Source organism: Rhinopithecus roxellana, chromosome 17 (assembly GCF_007565055.1).
Source record: "Rhinopithecus roxellana isolate Shanxi Qingling chromosome 17, ASM756505v1, whole genome shotgun sequence".
Taxonomy (NCBI): domain Eukaryota; kingdom Metazoa; phylum Chordata; class Mammalia; order Primates; family Cercopithecidae; genus Rhinopithecus; species Rhinopithecus roxellana.
The window spans coordinates 37,967,730-37,986,096 of NC_044565.1; the positions used below are offsets into that span (position 1 = coordinate 37,967,730).

General features: G+C 35.1%; 1 protein-coding gene across 1 annotated transcript in view; it reads left to right on the plus strand.

Moving 5' to 3' along the window:
- The window catches only part of WDPCP (WD repeat containing planar cell polarity effector), a 473,258-nt gene that overhangs the window by 191,866 nt on the left and 263,025 nt on the right, over positions 1 to 18,367 (plus strand). Inside the window, 2 exon segments of the mRNA XM_030920555.1 lie at positions 4,592 to 4,780; positions 8,460 to 8,583. Of these exon segments, the coding sequence (XP_030776415.1) occupies positions 4,592 to 4,780; positions 8,460 to 8,583 (313 nt within the window).

Genomic DNA, 18,367 nt, shown 5'->3' on the forward strand with positions numbered 1-18,367 from the left:
CTGGGCCATATGCTAAGTGTTTGTTTAACTTTAGAAGAAACTGTTTTCTAAAATGATTGTGTCATTTAGCATATCAGCAATTTATGGGAACTCTAGTTGCTCCAAGTTCTAACACTTGAAATTAATGGTCATTTTAATTTTACCCATTCTAGTAAGTGTGTCATGGTATTAATTTGCATTTCTGTGGTGACTGTTGGAATTGAGCATCTTTTCATGTGCTTATTTGTTGTATATCTTGTCTGATGAAGTGTCTTCAAATCTTTTGCCCAAATTTAATTGAATTTTTTGTTTACTTATTCTTGAGTTGTAAGAGGTTTTTAATGTATATTTTATGAATACAAGGCCTTTGTAAGATACTTGTATTGTGAATATCTTCTTTCAGCCTGTAGTTTACCCTTTCATTATTTTACCATTGTGTATAAAGTAGCAGAAGTTTTTAAGTTTTTAATTTTAATGAAATTCAATTCATAATGTTCTTTGTTTTATGGCTTTTGCTTTTCATGTCCTAAGAAAACTGTTTAATGTAGGGTCACAAGGATTTTCTTCTAGAAGTTTTGTGGGTTTAGCTCTTACATTTAGGTTTATGGTCTATTTCATGTTAATTTTTTGCATATGGTATGAGGTATGGGTTGAGATTAATTTTTAATATGAATATTTATTGTTCCAGCACCAATTGTCAGAAAGAGTATTCTTTCTCCCACTGAATTACTTTGACCTATCAATAACTGTATTGTCTTTTAGTGAATTAAATGTCTGTACTTAAGCAAGTACCATTCTGACTTAATTCCTGTGGCTTTACAGTAAGTGGTTTTACAGTAAGTCTTGAAATCAGGTACTGTTAGTCCTTCAACTTAATTCTTCTTTTTCCTATTATTTTGACTATTCTAGATCCCTTCCATTTCTATATAGTTTTGAAACTGGCTTGTTTCTCCTGATGGGATTTTGACTGAGATTGTGTTGGATCTATAGATCATTTTAGGGAGGAATGATTCTTAACAACATTGAGTATCCTAATCCATAAAAGTAGTACCTCTCTCCAGTTATTTAGGTTTTCATTAGTTTTCTCTGCATAGTTTTATAATTTTAAGTGTAAAGGTCTTGTACATGCTTTGTTATATTTATCCCTAAGTATTTCATGTTTTTGGATTATATTGTAAATATTTTTAATTACAATTTTTATTGTTCATTGGGATTATGTAGAAATAAAATTTTAAAATATTGACCATATATCCTGCAATCCTGTTAAACTCATTCTTAGCTGAAGTGACTTGGAATCCTTAGGATTTTCTACATAGATGATCATGACAACTGGATTTAGAAGTTTTACATCATCTTATCTAAACTGTGTGCTTTTTATTTTATTCTCTTCACTTCTTACAGCTAGGACATCTGGTACAATATTAAATAGACATGGTAAGAGAGGACATCCTTGCTTTGTTTCCAATCTTTGTTGGAAAACGTTCAGTCTTTCACTATAAGTATGATGGTATTACATTGAGGAAGTCCCTTTCCATTCCCAGTCTGCTGATATATATTATCTTGAGTAGATGTTGAATTTTTTTCAAGTGCTTTTTCTGCAGCAATTGAAATGATTATAGGTTTTTTTCTCTTTCTTCTCATCATAAGGTAAATTATATTGATTGGCTTTCACATGTTTAAGCAACCTTGCATTTGTGGGAGTAATCTTGCTTGTTCATGATATATTATCTTTTTAATATATTGCTGGATTTGCTAATATTATGTTAAGGGTTTTTGTGTTTGTTTATGGGAAATATTGGTCTATAGTTTTCTTTTTATTGTAATATCTTCATTTTTGGTGTCAGTGTAATTCTAACCACATGAAATGAGTTGGGAAGTATTCTCTCTTATAATTTGAGTTGTATTGAATTTATGTTATTTCTTCTTTTGTTAATTTTTTTTTTTTTTTTTTTTTTTTTACGTATTACTATTTTTTTAGAGACACAGTCTTGCTATCTTGCCCAGGTTGGACTTAAAACTCTTGGGCTCAAGCAGTCCTTCCGCCTTCGCCTCCTGTGGGGCTGGAACAATAGGTGTGCACCACTGTTCCTGGCTTTATTATTTCTTCCATTAATGTTTGAGAGAATTCACCAGTGAAGACATCTTAATATGCAGGTCGTGTTTAATTATGTGTGTGCATTGGTGCACGTGTGTGTGTGTGTGTGTGTGTGTGTGTGTGTATGTGTAAAGGTTTTTTTTAACAGTGACTTCAAATTTAAGTAATATAGAGCCATTCAAGTTTATTCCTTCTTGAGTGAACTTTGATAGTTTGGGTCTTTCAAGGAATCCATTTCATTTGGGTTATATTTATTCATATAAAAATAATTATTCACTGATTTTAAATGTCAGTAGTTCTGTAGTGATCATTCTTATTTTGGTAATTGTATCATCTCTCTTTTCTTCTCAGCTGAGACAGAAGTTTGTCAATTTTACTGATTTTTTGAAAGAACAAGCTATTGAATTCATTGATTTTTCTGTATTTGTTATTTCCTATTGTCTTTATTATTTCCTTCTGTTTACTTTGGGTCTTACTTTAATTCAATTAAAAATATTTTCTCATATACTTTGTGACATCTTTTTCTTTGACCCATAGGTTATTTAGAAGGATGTTGCTTAACTTCTAAATATTTGGAGATTTTCCAGATAATTTTTCTTACTGATATTTAATTCTGTTGTGGTCAGAGAAAATGCTCTTATGATTTTAAAACTATTTAGCTTCATTATATTACCCAGAATATGCTCTATCTTGTTCAATGTTCTGTGTGCACTTAAAAAGAATGTATTTTACTGTGGTTGGGTGCAGTATTTTATAAATGTCAGTTAGGTCAAATTCATTGATAGTGTTTTTCAAGTATTTCCTATACTTATGAATTTTTTGCTTACATGTTCTCTTGATTAGTAAAAGTGCTGAAATCTCCAATTATAATTTGATCGATCGATTGATTGATTGATTAATTGAGACAGAGTCTCACTCTGTCACCCAGGCTGGAGTGCAGTAGTGTGATCTCGGTTCAACGCAACCTCCACCTACCAGATGCAAGCGGTTCTCCTGCTGCAGCCTCCTGAGTAGCTGTGATTACTGGCCCTTGCCACCACACCTGGCTAATTTTTGTGTTTTTTGTAAAGACTGTTTTGCCATGTTTGCCATGCCTGTCTTGAACTCCTGACCTCAAGTGATCCGCCTGCCTTGGCCTCCCAAAGTGCTCAGATTACTGGCATGAGCCACCACCCCTAGGCACCAATTATGATTTTAGATCTGAGTTTTTCTCCTTTTAGTTCTGTCCATTTTTGCTTTATTATTTCACAGCTCTGTTATTAGGTGAATTTAAGGATTGTTATCTTTCTTCATGAATTTTGGATCATTTTTGTAAAGGTGTAGAATTCTAGATTAATTTACTTTTTACCTCTCAGTACTTTTAAAATGTCTTGTTATTGTTTTCTGGATTACATAATTTTAGATGCAAAGTCTGTAATCATTCATATCTTTGCTTTTTTGTATATCCAGTGTATTTGTTTTTCCTGTGGTTGCCTTTTGAGGTTTTCTCTTTATCACTTTTCAATGATTTTATTATGATTATATGTTAGCTTTTCTTCTCAATAGATGAGTTCTTTCTCTTGTTACTAGTAGAAGTATTAATAGGGTATAGGTGGAGTTAACAGACTTCAGATATTTTTGGTTTCCTGCAAAGTTCCTATGGATTAATATCTACTGCTAAGGAATCACCCTGATTTATGAGAACTTCCAATGCTGACTGCAGGCTCATGAAGGCTTTTGGACAGTCACATTCTTTGATTTTACCAACACAAAAGGAATAGTAAAGTTTTACTGCTTAGTATAGTCAGGGCAATTCCCTAGATTCCCTATCAAGTTGAGTCCTGTTAATAGCACAAGTTTTCATTTTGATGTGATTTGAAGTTAGTATGAAGAATTTTAGCATCTTTCTCATGAACTAATACATTTTTTAAAATCCTGAAGCCTATAACTACTCTAGTTAAATGATGATGATAGTAATAAAAAGAATTACAGTAATATTTTATAATACTTTGTGGCTTAGAAAGTAATTTCACATGTTTTTTCATTTTCTTTCATGATTATTTGTACTGAGAGGAAGTTTTTTAGACTTTAATCAGTAAACATTGAAGAAAAAAAGATTTGGTAACCTACCATTTTGAAAAGATTAAAAAAGTTACATAAAACAAACAAGCAAAAAATCTTGTTTAACAGCTCTAGTACTTATTGTCATTTAATACACAGAAATTATTAATTTCAAATGAGGTCAGCCATATTTAAAAGACAATAAAACCACAACAGAATACCACCCCCCAGTCTTTGTTTTATGCTCTTGGTCCTAAGAGTAAAAGTGAATTTTCTTTCATTTTAAAAGGATCAACAGATGTGTTTTTGTTGTACCAGTGTGTCTTACAGCAAATATTAGTTGAGAAGGAGATCAGTCCCACATTTCTAGTACTTATGCAAGCAATATAGGTTTTTTTCTTTATGGAAAAGTTAACTCTTTTTGTTATTCTACTTTTATTTTAAAAGATTCACCTGGTTTTCCACGTTTTGTGATAGGTGTCTTCACTCAAGGACAGCTGGGCCTGGTAGACATCATCTTCCAGTACATTCACTGTGATGAGATCTGTGAGGCAATAAACATCCTGAGCAGCATGAACTGGGACACTCTAGGCCATCAGTGCTTTATCAGCATGAGCGCCATTGTAAACCATCTTCTTAGACAGAAGCTCACTCCAGAGAGAGAAGGTCAGACTTGAAATATTTTTCATAGATGGGTTTTGTATATACATGAAATATATTTTATTGAGTTATTTTTTGAGGTTGTTTTTGAGTCATGGCATTGGACAATAAATGATAAAAATGTTAGTGCTCTATTAAAACTGAAAGGATCAGATATCAAATAATTGCTCCCATGTGGTACTTACTGTATAGTATTTGTCAACATAAAGAACAACTTTTCTGTATGTGCTTATGTTGGAACTTATACTGCAGTAATTGTACAATTCAGTCTAAGCTCACAGATGGAACGTGCTCAGATTTCAAACTTTGATCAAAAATTTCATGTACTCCGTGGGGTCTGCTAAACAAAGAGCACCAAACAAAGGTCTTTATTCCTCCCTCACATTAGACATCAATATTTTTTTCTCACACCCAAGTCCTCTGTCCAGACAATAGTCCTTAACACTTACTTTTTTGTATATCTGAATTGTAGCCCAGGCTGCTTCTTCTTGTTTTCCTTCTGACTTATAGTTGTGACACTCTTCTCTCTTCTGCCTGCTTGAATTTCCTTACCTTTGCCCAATAAGTAATTTTGTCGATCGGGATCTAAGATGTTTAATTTTAAAAGAGAAGTTAAAAAAGCTAAGGTCATGGGTTGGGCAGTGGGGAATGCTGTGACACATACAATAATGAAATAAATCTTTATATTTGCCAATTATCCAGTATTATTTTTCTTGTAAGTTATTTACTTAATGTACAATGCACCTAAACATTCTAACATTTGCATCTTTCATATCTTTGTAGTAAGCACTGACATTAATGGCAGAAAATCACGGCCAATGAGAAAGTGTCCCTAGGTAATTTACAAGATAGGAGGAACAGGAAATATGTCAAAAGGTCTTTACTTGGAGAGCTTTTCTTTTCTATTTCTTTGCATTTTTATAGATTTTTCTTATCCCACCTTATTACATTGCCAAAATAAACAAGTTGTTTGGAAAGAATTTTGTAGGTAACCTTCATTTTATTAATTTTAGAGAAGAATAATTAGTAAGCACATGCTCTTCCAGGAAATCTATATCATGGGTCTTGGCCCAAGTCACACATGGCCCACAATAAATATTTATTTAATATTAATTGAATGTTCTTTTTGGAGGTAGTCAAAATTTATCTAGGGAAATTCCAATATTTTTCTTTATATATTTAGAGACATAGTATCACTCTGTTGCTTAGGCTGGCATGCAGTGGCATGATCTCGTCTCACTGCAATGCCTGCCTCCTGGGTTCAAGCAATTCTCCTGCCTTAGCCTCCTGAGTAGCTGGGATTACAGATGTGCACCACCATGCCTGGCTAATTTTTCTGTTTTTAGTAGAGGGGTTTCACTATGTTGCCCAGGTTGGCCTCAAGTGATCTTCCTGCCTCAGCCTCCCAAAGTGCTGGGATTACAGGCATGAGCCCGTACTGCGCCTGGCCAAGAAATTCCAGTATTTTTACAATGAGAAAATGCCTAGTGTATGGCCCACTACTTAGGTACTCAGTGAGTTTAGCTAAAAATAAAAAGAAGAGTATAACTCCATAATTTTAGGGTACAAGGTACTCTATAATATTGCTGTCTGCAGAGTTACCTTTTTTTTTTTTTTTTTTTTGAGACGGAGTCTGGCTCTGTCGCCCAGGCTGGAGCGCAGTGGCCGGATCTCAGCTCACTGCAAACTCCGCCTCCCAGGTTCACGCCATTCTCCTGCCTCAGGCTCCCGAGTAGCTGGGATTACAGGCGGCCGCCACCTCGCCCGGCTAGTTTTTTGTATTTTTTAGTAGAGACGGGGTTTCACCGTGTTAGCCAGCATGGTCTCGATCTCCTGACCTCGTGATCCACCCGTCTCGGCCTCCCAAAGTGCTGGGATTACAGGCTTGAGCCACCACGCCCGGCCTGCAGAGTTATCTTAACTAATTATTTCTTAGTATTGATATACTGTAATGACTGAGTGTATACTTAAAAAAAAAGAAAGAAAAAGTTTTAAAAAGCAAGGTCCCTAAAGAATGCTTATGTTATACACAATCTATATAAGAGATCATAAATTTACAGTTAAAGAAGAAATATGGAAAAGATAAAATATTGACTCTCAGCACACTGAAAAATTGCTAGCACCTTAGTGAATTTGTCTTGTAAGATTACTGTGTTATAGGAAAGATTATTAGGGAATATACAAATGGGCATTATCAGATTCTTGATATTTTCAAGGAACCATATTGGGGAGATAGGGAAATAAAAAGCTTGTATGATACTAGGCTATTAAAATAAAATTTTTGCATGATGCTGGGTTATCAGAATATGTACATTTTAAGTAGGTATGTGCATTTTCCCCCAAGTAACTGTAAAACATATTTCTAAAACATTCAGAATTTTTTTTCTCTCATGAGACTTATTCTATCTCAATCTAACAAATTTGACATGGTAATTTGTTTCCTTTTATTAGCGGAACCCAGTGAGCTCTTTTATTTGTAGCCGTATTGTAGTTATCTTTGAGATCTTCATTTCTGCCTTAAACATCAAGCTGGGCTAGCTAATGAATCTATAACTGTGCTGGGAGTTATGAGTATTCCATGTAGGTTCGAACATTTCAGATGTACAAAACATGCTGTCAAGAAAACAAGCAATGGGAAGAGAATCTGGCTTGTTTTTACAATAGCATGGCTGTATTCAATTTTAATCTAAATTGACTGCTGCTTTGAAAGAAAATACCCCTAAAGTTCATCTTACTTTACTGTCTAGATTTGAGATTAAAAAAAGAAATTACTAACAGCTTAGCCAAGTCCATAGTAATTATTCTGATGAGGCATTTAATACTTTCAAACCCAAATATGCCTAAAACTAAAGAGTTTTGCTAAATAAGGAATTGTTTATTCAACTCAGTGCTAGTAGCATAAAAATCAGAGGAGTCTTACTGTGAACTGTCGTGTTCTCATACATACTCTCACCATTATGGTAATTACTTAACTTCCAGATATTTCTGGGAAAAAAACCTAGTCCCATGAGCATGTCTTTGTAAAATTGTGAAACAGGCAAAATGTGCCCTTTCCCCCAATATTAGCCCTCTAGTTTATTAAAACCTGCCTCTCCAGTCCTTCTTTCCTCTCCCAGAGGTCTTAGCTTTCACACTTGGATAAAACCAAGACTTTTGCTGTTTAGGGCAGAACTTAGGGAAGATATAGGGACATTCACGGTTGTCTTAAAATTGCAATAGAGACATATTTCTACTCCAATATGGCTGTTTATTTGTATTATTTTAAAAAGCATTTCTGCTATATCGATTCCAGTTCCCAATGAAGAAAGGTCAGTTTTCTCCTTTTAGCCAAAGAGAGTAAATGTTTAGCACACTGTGAGTTGATTTTACTGGAAGTACTAGTTCAAACTGTGTTACTGTGACGAGTCACTGTTTTAATTACCCATTTGTGGTGAGAGGTTGGTTCATTATGGATTTCTTCAGTTTTGACAGCTTTTTGTTGCTCCGAGTCATTGTCAGCTTTGCCTCAAGTGAAAGTTTATACACAGGTTTGTTTTTGTACCAGCTGTCATATTTTAATTTCATCTTTCCTGCAAGCTCACGTTTCATCCAAGTTTGCAAAACCTGCCTGACTGCAAACATGAGTATTTTGTTGTAATTGATGGAGTTTCACTTGTTTTAGTGCTGCTATGTTTGAATTCCACAGCACAGCTTGAGGCAAGCCTTGGAACCTTCTATGCTCCAACAAGACCACTTCTGGATACCACTATACTGGAATATAGAGACCAAATCAGCAAATATGCAAGGAGATTCTTCCACCACTTGCTCAGGTGAATGATATGTTTGGATTGATTAGTGTCAGACTAATTACTTATTTCAGGAGACACCCTCTTTAATTAAAATACTCCATAGTAAGGCTACATGTTTCCTAACAGTCCATCTCTTCAAAGAAATATACATCTTCTTTTGATCTTATTTAATTTGTTATTGTTTTCATTTTAAGGAAATATTTGAATATTATTTGGGGGTTTTATATCATCAGTACTTTTTAATATACCTTCCCCTTTAATATGAAAGAACAAATATCACCTATGTAAAGTCAATGTAGAAATATTAACTGGAATTGTGCTACTAGCACTAAGTAAATATTTTCTTTTTAATTGAAGCTAATGATATGAATGTTCTGTAAAGCTCTGAGACTGTCATTGGTTTGTTTTTCTTTCAGAATTACTGTAGAAAAACTTGTCCGTTGTCTGCTCATAATGTGGCAAGTTTCTAGCTTCACTGTACCCCATTTTCTCTGCTTCAAATGGGTATAACAAATTTTGTTAACCTTAGAAAATAATGTGAAAAATAATGTCAAGAAATTTCTCTAAGTATTACAGAAGTTGAAGGAAAAATAGTGTATATATATATACATATATATATATGAAGTTCAGAAATCAGGATTAATGGATGGAAAGAAGGAAGATGAATGCGTGGATAATTTAGGGATACATACATAAATGTGGCAATACTGTAAGTAAAAGCAAGCAAGCAATTAGCACACAATTTAAAGCAGTCTGGAGTGAAGGAAAAGAAATATGATAAAATAAGCATATAATAGTCTCCAAGGTATTAGTTAATGTTGTATTTCTTAAGATGAGTGGTAAATATCAGGGTATATTAAAAATTATTTTTTAACTATGTGTATATATACACATACATATAGGTATGTCTGTGTATTTTTGCATGTATGTATACATATATGTATAGTATACTTTTGTATATGATATGTTGTATAATGGAAAGTAACAGAGTTTTCAACTTTGTACCAAAAAGGAGGATTACATCATGGAGTTGATTTTAGACTTTTAATTTTACTAAAATATAATCTGTTATAGTGTTTTCACTCTTTCAAGGGCTTTGATATATATTCTCTTATTTTGTTCTCAGAAACCCCTGTTAAAGCAGTAGTATCATTTGACAAATGAGTAAACTGAGGCATAGATAAGTGGCTTGCTTAGATCGAATAACAAGTTTTTGGTGGTGCCAGATCTTTGAACTGATTTTGATTCCCTGTTCCTTACTCTTCCCTTAAAACCATTTATCTATTATTGGTTGTGTATTTTTCAGATCCTAGCTTATAAAATAACTGGAAATTTTTATTCACCTAAGAGTAGACTGATAACTATTTTTGACTGCCCAAAAAGAAGGGGGATACTTCAGATTGGTCAAGATTTGAGAAGTTGTATTGTTGTGTAGATATTCATGTTCTATAATTAGATTTTTATATATAAAGCGGCATTTTGAAGTCTACCAAGCAGTGAAGCGTCTGGAAAATAGCAGTTTTAGAAACTGAGAATTGCAAGGGTTATGATATGTAATTGAATCTTGCCTTTTCATCTGAATGACGTTAGCATATTCCAAGACTCTTCATATAAATGAGGCTGTCTTCTATGAATGAACATATGGTGAAAGTGCTGGGGTTAACGTCACATTTATTTGGAGCTTTGTTCTTTGCTCTCATTGCTAATATTTGTTTCTCTGTGTCTGGGGAAAATTAATTAATTATCTTCCTGCCTAAAGAGCCCACAAAGATGAAAGTGAATAAAACAGAAGTTTTGGAAGCATATTCTTTTTTTTTTTTTTTTTTTTTTTTGAGACGGAGTCTCGCTCTGTTGCCCGGGCTGGAGTGTAGTGGCCGGATCTCAGCTCACTGCAAGCTCCGCCTCCCGGGTTTACCCCATTCTCCTGCCTCAGCCTCCCGAGTAGCTGGGACTACAGGCGCCCGCCACCTCGCCCGGCTAGCTTTTTTTGTATTTTTTAGTAGAGACAGGGTTTCACCGTGTTAGCCAGGATGGTCTCGAACTCCTGACCTCGTGATCCGCCCGTCTTGGCCTCCCAAAGTGCTGGGCTTGAGCCACCGCGCCCGGCCTGGAAGCATATTCTTTGTGTCCTCACTGTCTCTGGCCTCTGAGACTGTATACAGTGATTTAGTTTTTGCATAAGCATCGTATTTGTAACCATCCTGCTGGCTCTAGGATGCTCTATACTACTAATGTGCAATTTTTTGTTCATTGGTTTTTCTCAAATGGTTTTCTAATTATTTTTTGGACATACTTTGATAAGGTCACTATTATTGTTATTATTATTATTCTCTAGCTTTTCTATGTGGTTACATCTGGAACTGGATGTTTTCCCTTGGGGTATACTAGCTTTTTCATGTTTCTTCCTTTGCATACTTTGCTACTATTTCAATTATAATGAGTGTTCTATTAGTTCTTCTTTTGATAGTAGGCTATACAGTATTATGAAAAAAGAAACAAAAGTTTTGAAGAAATTAAATGAGATAGCTTAAGTTGGAACCATTCTTTTGTTTAATGTGCTACCAAGAAGTTCTCATGCTTAGGGGAAGAGAAACAGGCCAAATACCTTTTTGTATTTGTGAAGTGCTAGAATTACATTACTCCCTGTCCTTTGGTTAGTCAATATTTTAGTACTCTGAAAAAAGAAACCTTATTAGATAATGGAATAAGCTCTAAACAAAAGACCATCATAGGGAATTGTAAATTAAAGATGAGGAAAAGTAGCCCCACAGAGATTAGGGGCGTGCCTAAAATTACTCACATGGGACTCAGATTGCCTGTATCTGGATTGGATTATTTTGATAAAGAGTAAAATACTAAATTGGTTTTAATTTAATCCAGCATATGAATGGTAAGGTCATAGTACGAATTTGTGATAATACACAAGTATACCATGTAGATTATTAAAATAAATATTTTATATACAATTTTGTTTTTCTCTTGAGAGGAGAGGAATTCTACAGACATTGCTTTACACTTTTTGGTCTTTTTTGTCTTTAACAAATATAAAAAACTACCTGAAAGCCTTTTTCCAAATTCAAACAAATCTAAACTTGAAAACTCACTTCTCGTCTTTTTGTATGCATTCAAAGTGATCAATTTTCATAAAGAAATGCTCCCTAGAAATGTAAATTATGCTCCTAATGTTAAAGATAGGAAGAGAAAACAGTAGAAGCACAGTCTTAATATGGTAGCTAATAAAGTGTTTATTATAATAAATAAATTTTTAAAGAGATGATAGAATCTAATTTCTAAAATCATTAAACTGGAAGACACTTACCTACAGAAGGTAAATGCAACTTTGCCTAAACTAAGTTTAAAAGGTAATTAGTCAGCTGCCTCCATGAAACTGAGTAGTCTTCCACAAGTACTGAACAGGGAAGTGATGGCAAGTGAGAGCTTTTCATCATAAACAAATAGAAACTATAATAGGGACCCCTAAATATTGATGAAATGAAAGGGCAAACATTTCAAATGAATGTGCCACATATGAGGCTTATTACTAACATGGAAATATAATGTATTATAAAAAGTTAATAATTTATTTTTAACTTTTCCCCCTTGTTAACTGTGAGACTGTTGTTTTCTGACTCAAATGTTGTTATGTGATTGTGGCACAGAGAGTTGTGCTTTTTGAATGCTTATAAAACTGATAAGCAAAATTTGGGGAATGTGAGATTTATTGCCTAGAAATAAATTTTTTTTGTTTATGAAATATTGGTGGGGAAATGTATTGATGTCAGCATTTACCTTTGTAATGTAACAACAAAAAGTAATATGAATTGATGGATAAATAGAGGGATAGATAGATATGTGATAAGCAATATTATAAAATGACAAAGTCAGAATACACATGGTAGATAATCTTTTAACATTGCTCTGTGTTGGAAATTTTTATAAGACGTTGGGGATAATATATTGGAGTCAATATTTACACTTAGAATTCAGAAAAAAAGGACCATCTTTTGGAAATGGCTTTTAGCTTATGTAAAATATATATGATAGGCAAAACAAAAATCATTTTGTGACTAAAACAGTTCTTAAGCAATTCCGTGTATACATGGCTTTTTCAGTTATACTTTTCACTGATGGAACATATATAGTAAATACAACATCTGTATGAAATCATTTTAAAGAACATGAATACTAAAAAAGTTAACCTAAGAACATTCAAGGCAACAAGATAGAATGATTTTTAGAGAAAAGCTCCTAGTTAGATCATCCAAAAAGTGCTAAATAGTATATTCAAAATATTTACTGAAAGCATAGTTGAGCTGGCAGTAAAGTAAGGGAAATAGGCTGAAATGACAAGGATGCTTGATTCCACAAGAGTAAGCAAACTCAGCGTTCTCCTGGAGGGCATCTTCTGGCTCTCAGTAAGATAGGTGCTTGGTTTACAAAGGTTGGGTACTCAGAGGATAGGAGACATAACTGAGAGCTCATGCAGAATGGGAGGTTGCATCAGACGTCCATACATAAATCTAGAACCCTTGAATGGGACAGCATCCTTCCTGAGAGAACTAGAATGAAGGAAGTCATGAGATGCAAAAGTAATGGTAGTCAAAAAAAAAAAAAAAAAAAAAAAAAAAAAGTCATAAACTTGTGGAAACCTAACAAAAATTGATCCTATAAAGCATATACACCAATGTCTAATTCAGGGGGTTAAAAATTAAAATCTTGGACAAAAACTACATATAAATCAGAAGAGGAGTGAAGAGAGTTAAAGCATTCTAAGGTCCTTATCCTTTTCAAGAGAAAGATAAAGATATTTATTAATTCTAGATTTTAGTAAGTGAAATACAGAATTTCTAGGGTAATGACTAAAAGGAAAGAAATAGAGTATATAATTTTCAAGCAGGGAGAGGGAAAATGTTGGATAAAGAAAAAAACCCCCAAGATGGTAAGAATTAGGAGAAAGTGCAGCATGCAGGGGAAGAAACATGGGAAAAAAGATGGAAAATAGAAAACTCACGATGAGATACTAGCAATGAATCAAAAAATCAATAATCATTGTTAATGTAAAACAGACTTTTTTCCTCAGTTTTTTTTTTTTTGTTTTTTGTTTTTGTTTTGTTTTGTTTTTTTTTTTTTTTTAAGACATCTAAAACAGAGAAGGTAGCTGGGTGCTGTGGCTCACACCTGTAATCCCAGCATTTATGGGAGGCCAAAGCAGGAGAATCGCTTGAGCCCAGGAGTTTGAGACCAGCACGAGCAGTGCTGTCTCTACAAAACATTTTTAAAAAAATTAGCCAGGCGCATGGTGGCACATGCCTGTAGTCCCAGCTACTTGGAAGTCTGAGATGGGAGGATCGCTTGAGTCTGGGTGTTCACATCTGCAGTGAGCCTTGTTCTTGCAACTGCATTGGGTGACAGAGCAAGACCGTATGTCATTTAAATAAACACCAAATACAAACAAACAAAAAAAACTCCTCAAACAAAGAAAGTTTAAATGTCAGAGAATGTAAAAAAATTTATACCAGATAAATACTCCAAAGAGAACTAATATAGTAGTAATGGGTTTGTTTGTTTGTTTGTTTGTTTGTTTTGAGATGGCGTTTCACTCTTGTTGTCCAGGCTGGAGTACAATGGAGTGATCATGGACCCCTGCAACCTCCGCCTTCTGGGTTCAAGCAATTCTCCTGCCTCAGCCTCCCAGGTAGCTAGGATTACGAGAATGTGCCACCACGCCCAGCTAATTTTGTAGTTTTAGTAGAGACGGGGTTTCTCCATGTTGGTCAGGCTGGTCTCAAACTCCCAACATCAGGTGATCCACCCGCCTCAGCCTCCCAAAGTGCTGGGATTATAGGCATGAGCTACAGTGCCCAGCCTATAGTGGTAATGTTATACAAGTAGTCTTTAAAGCAAAATCTTTAGTAGAGATTACTAGAGATCAATATTGACAGAAAAATCAATTCACCAGGAAGATATAACAATTCTAAATGTGTGTAACATAGCTTCAGTGTACACAAAAGTCCACTGTCAATAGTTAAAGAATTTTAACTCCTTTCATTTAGTATTTGATAGATTAAGCAAACAAAGTGTCAGGAAATAGGTGATTTGAACAATACTGTATAATTGAAATCTTGACTTAATGGACATGTGTAGAGTCCAACAAGTGAAGACTATACTTTTTTCCCATGAATAAACATTCATATAAGTTGATCATATTCTAGGTCATAAATTTCTTTCTTTCTTTCTTTTTTTTTTTTTTTGAGACAGAGTTTCGCTCTTTTTGCCCAGGCTGGAGTGCAAACCTCGGCTCACCGCAACGTCCGCCTCCCGGGTTCAAGCGATTCTCCTGCCTCAGCCTCCCGAGTAGCTGGGATTACAGGCATGCGCCACCACCCCGGCTAATTTTGTATTTTTAGTAGAGATGGGGTTTCTCCATGTTATATTTTTAGTAGAGATGGGGTTTCTCCATGTTGGTCAGGCTGGTCTTAAACTCCCGACCTCAGGTGATCCACCTGCCTCAGCCTCCCAAAGTGCTGGGATTACAGGCGTAAGCCACCGCGCCCGGCAATATATGAAAATTTCAAGGATTAATTTTTATTTACTCCACAATTAACTACTGAGTACCACATGCCAGGCACTTAGCTAAGAATATGGCAAAGGGCAAAACAGACCAAAAAAAAAAAAAAGTTTGTATATTTGCCCCTGCCTAAATCTCAAGTTGAAATGTAATCCCCAGTGTTGGAGGTGGGGCTTGGTAGGAGGTATTTGGATCATGGGGGTGGATTATTTATGGCTTGGTGCTCCCTTTGATAGTGAGTTCACAAGGACAGCACCAAACCATAAGGGATCTACTCTCATGACCCAAATGACCATATTTGGTTGATTAAACATGCATGGCTCTCCCACCTCTTGCTCCCGTTTTTGCCATGTGAGATGCTGGCTCCCTGTTTGCCTTCCGCCATGAGTGAAAGCTTCCTGAGGCCTCACCAGAAGCTGAGCAGATGCTAGCACCATGCTAGCTATACAGGCTGCAGAACCATGAGCCAGTTAAATCTTTTCTTTTTTTTTTTTTTTTTGAGACGGAGTCTCGCTGTGTCGCCCAGGCTGAAGTGCAGTAGCCGGATCACAGCTCACTGCAAGCTCCGCCTCCCGGGTTCACACCATTCTCCTGCCTCAGCCTCCCGAATAGCTGGGACTACAGGCGCCCGCCACCTCGCCCGGCTAATTTTTTGTGTTTTTTTAGTAGAGACGGGGTTTCATCATGTTAGCCAGGATGGTCTCGATCTCCTGACCTCGTGATCCGCCCGTCTTGGCCTCCCAAAGTGCTGGGATTACAGGCTTGAGCCACCGTGCCCGGCCAAATCTCTTTTCTTTATAAATTTCCCAGCGTCAGGTATTTATAGCAATGCAAGAATGGCCTAATACAATAAGTAAGTGGGTAAAATACATAATATGTCAGGTAATGATATATGCCATGAAAGCGAACGTGCAGGGACAGGGCTAGGAAGTATTGGGTGAGTGGACTGCAGTTTTAAATAAGATTGCCAGATTTCTTAAATTTTACTCCTGAGGTAAATTATCTTGTTCTCCCTCATTCATCTCACCTTAGCCTTAGCCTTGGCCCTGGAAAATACAAATTGTTATGAAAAAGGCTTTTTTGGGGGAGTGGAGGCTTGTTTTACAAAATAAAGAATCATACTATTAAAAAAAAAAAGATTGCCAGGGAAGGGCTCACTAACAAGTTAAAATATTAGTTAAATCCCAGCAGTTTGGCTGGAGCAGTGAATGAGAAGGAGAGGAATCAGACAATGGGTCAGAGAGCAACAAGTGGCCAGGTCATAAAGGACTTTGTAGATTATTGTAAGGAATTGAGAGTATTCTCTTGAATAATAGGGAATCTCAATAGATGATTTGAAACTATCTATTGAATGGATAACTCAGATCCTGTGTTGAGAATTGTGCTTAGAAGGTCAAGGAGAAGGAGACCCATTGGGAGGCTACTGCAGTAATTGAGTAAGCAATAGTGGCCAATTACAGATTGGTAGCAAAGGGAATGAAGATAGAGTGGTGGATTTTGAACATATTAAAGGTTTTGACAACAGGATTTTCTAACAGATTGGATAAAGAATATAATAGAGAAGTGAAGCATGACTTCAAGTGTTTTGACCTGAGAATTGTTTTTGACAAGATTGATAAGGCTCCAGAAAGAACAGGTATGTGGGGAAAGAGTAGTAGTTTGGTTTTGGAAATGTTGAGTTTGAGTGAGAAATTCAGAAGTGAGTTCTCAGACAGGGCTATGAAGGGAAATATATATATTTAAAATGTTTTTCTTGGAAAAGAAGAAAGACTCAAAATTAATGAGCCATGAAATTTTTAAAACTTGCAAAAAATACCAGTAAAATAAATCTGAAGAAAGAAGGAAGGAAATAAAGATATGTTTAGAAATAAAGTAACAAAAACCAAAATTATAAAATAGGATTAATAAAGCTAAAAATTTCTTCTTTGACTCAATATTAGTCAAACAGAAAAAAAAGTAAAGGGAATACCATGAACAATTTATGACAGCAAACTTGAAAAATGGGGAAAACTGAAAATTTCTTAGGTACATAAAAACCAAAACTGACCAAAAAAGAAACAGAAGATTTAAATAGTCCTATACACATGAAATAAATTGTTAATTAATGTTTCTCCTATAAAATAAACCACAGTCCCAAGATGTTTTTGGCAAGTGAGGTTCCGTTGCTATATTCACACAACTCTTTTCTATGTTGTTGTTGTTTTTTTTTCAGTCCTTTTTATCAAATGCTTTTTTTACATAGTTGTAATCATTGAATAACGTGAAATTTTAACATTTTTAAAAAATCCTAAGAAGTTTGATTCATTATGATGGCATTCCAGGAGACTTTGTACGGTAATTGAGTGAACTGCATCTGCAGACCCACCATACTCTTGATGAAGACAGTTGTTGACCTCAAACTCCAGACTGTCCCCTGCTGATGACCTCATCATGCTTCTTGTCAGCAAGCTTGGCTCTCTTTAGTTTGGTGAGGATTAAAAGACATACAGTGCCTACATTCACTCTATTAAGTAACTGGCCTTTAAGGACATTTGATTACAGCACCAGCAGAAATTAGTATATACTAGAGATGGCTATAGACACTTCTATTACAAAGCTACAGTTGTATTAAAGCTGTGGGATGAGGACAGCCTTTACCAACATGGTCAAAATCAAAAACTTTTTTTTTTTTTTTTTTTTTACTGTGTAGTGAAGGGCATACATAGTATGTGCAAACTGCAGCTATTAAGAGAGATATGATGATTTTTGGCTGTTTACATTCATGAATACTTTATAAAATCTAGAATTTTATAGTTAGATATTCTACTCTATTGAAGTCTGAAAAGAAACATGCAGAGAAAATATAATCAAGAATTTATTTGGCAGATTTATAATATCTGCAGAGCTCATAGCTCTAGGAAAGGCCATAACACTTAAAATATGAACATCGGTAAATGTTCAGAATGTGTCACTGGATGTGAAATATATTTGTATTTCCTTTCTGTTTAATACAATGTAGACACAACCTTAATAATCCTCTACACTATTATTACATATTTAAACTTAACTGAACTTGCCGGGTGTATGCCTGTGGTTCCAGCTACTTGGGAGGCTGAGGCAGGAGGATTGCTTGAATCCATTTTATTTTTTAATTAAAAAAATAAAATAGGCTGGGCATGGTGGCTCACGCCTATAATCCCAGCATTTTGAGAGGCCGAGGTGAGTGGATCACCTGAGGTTGGGAGTTCAAGACCAGCC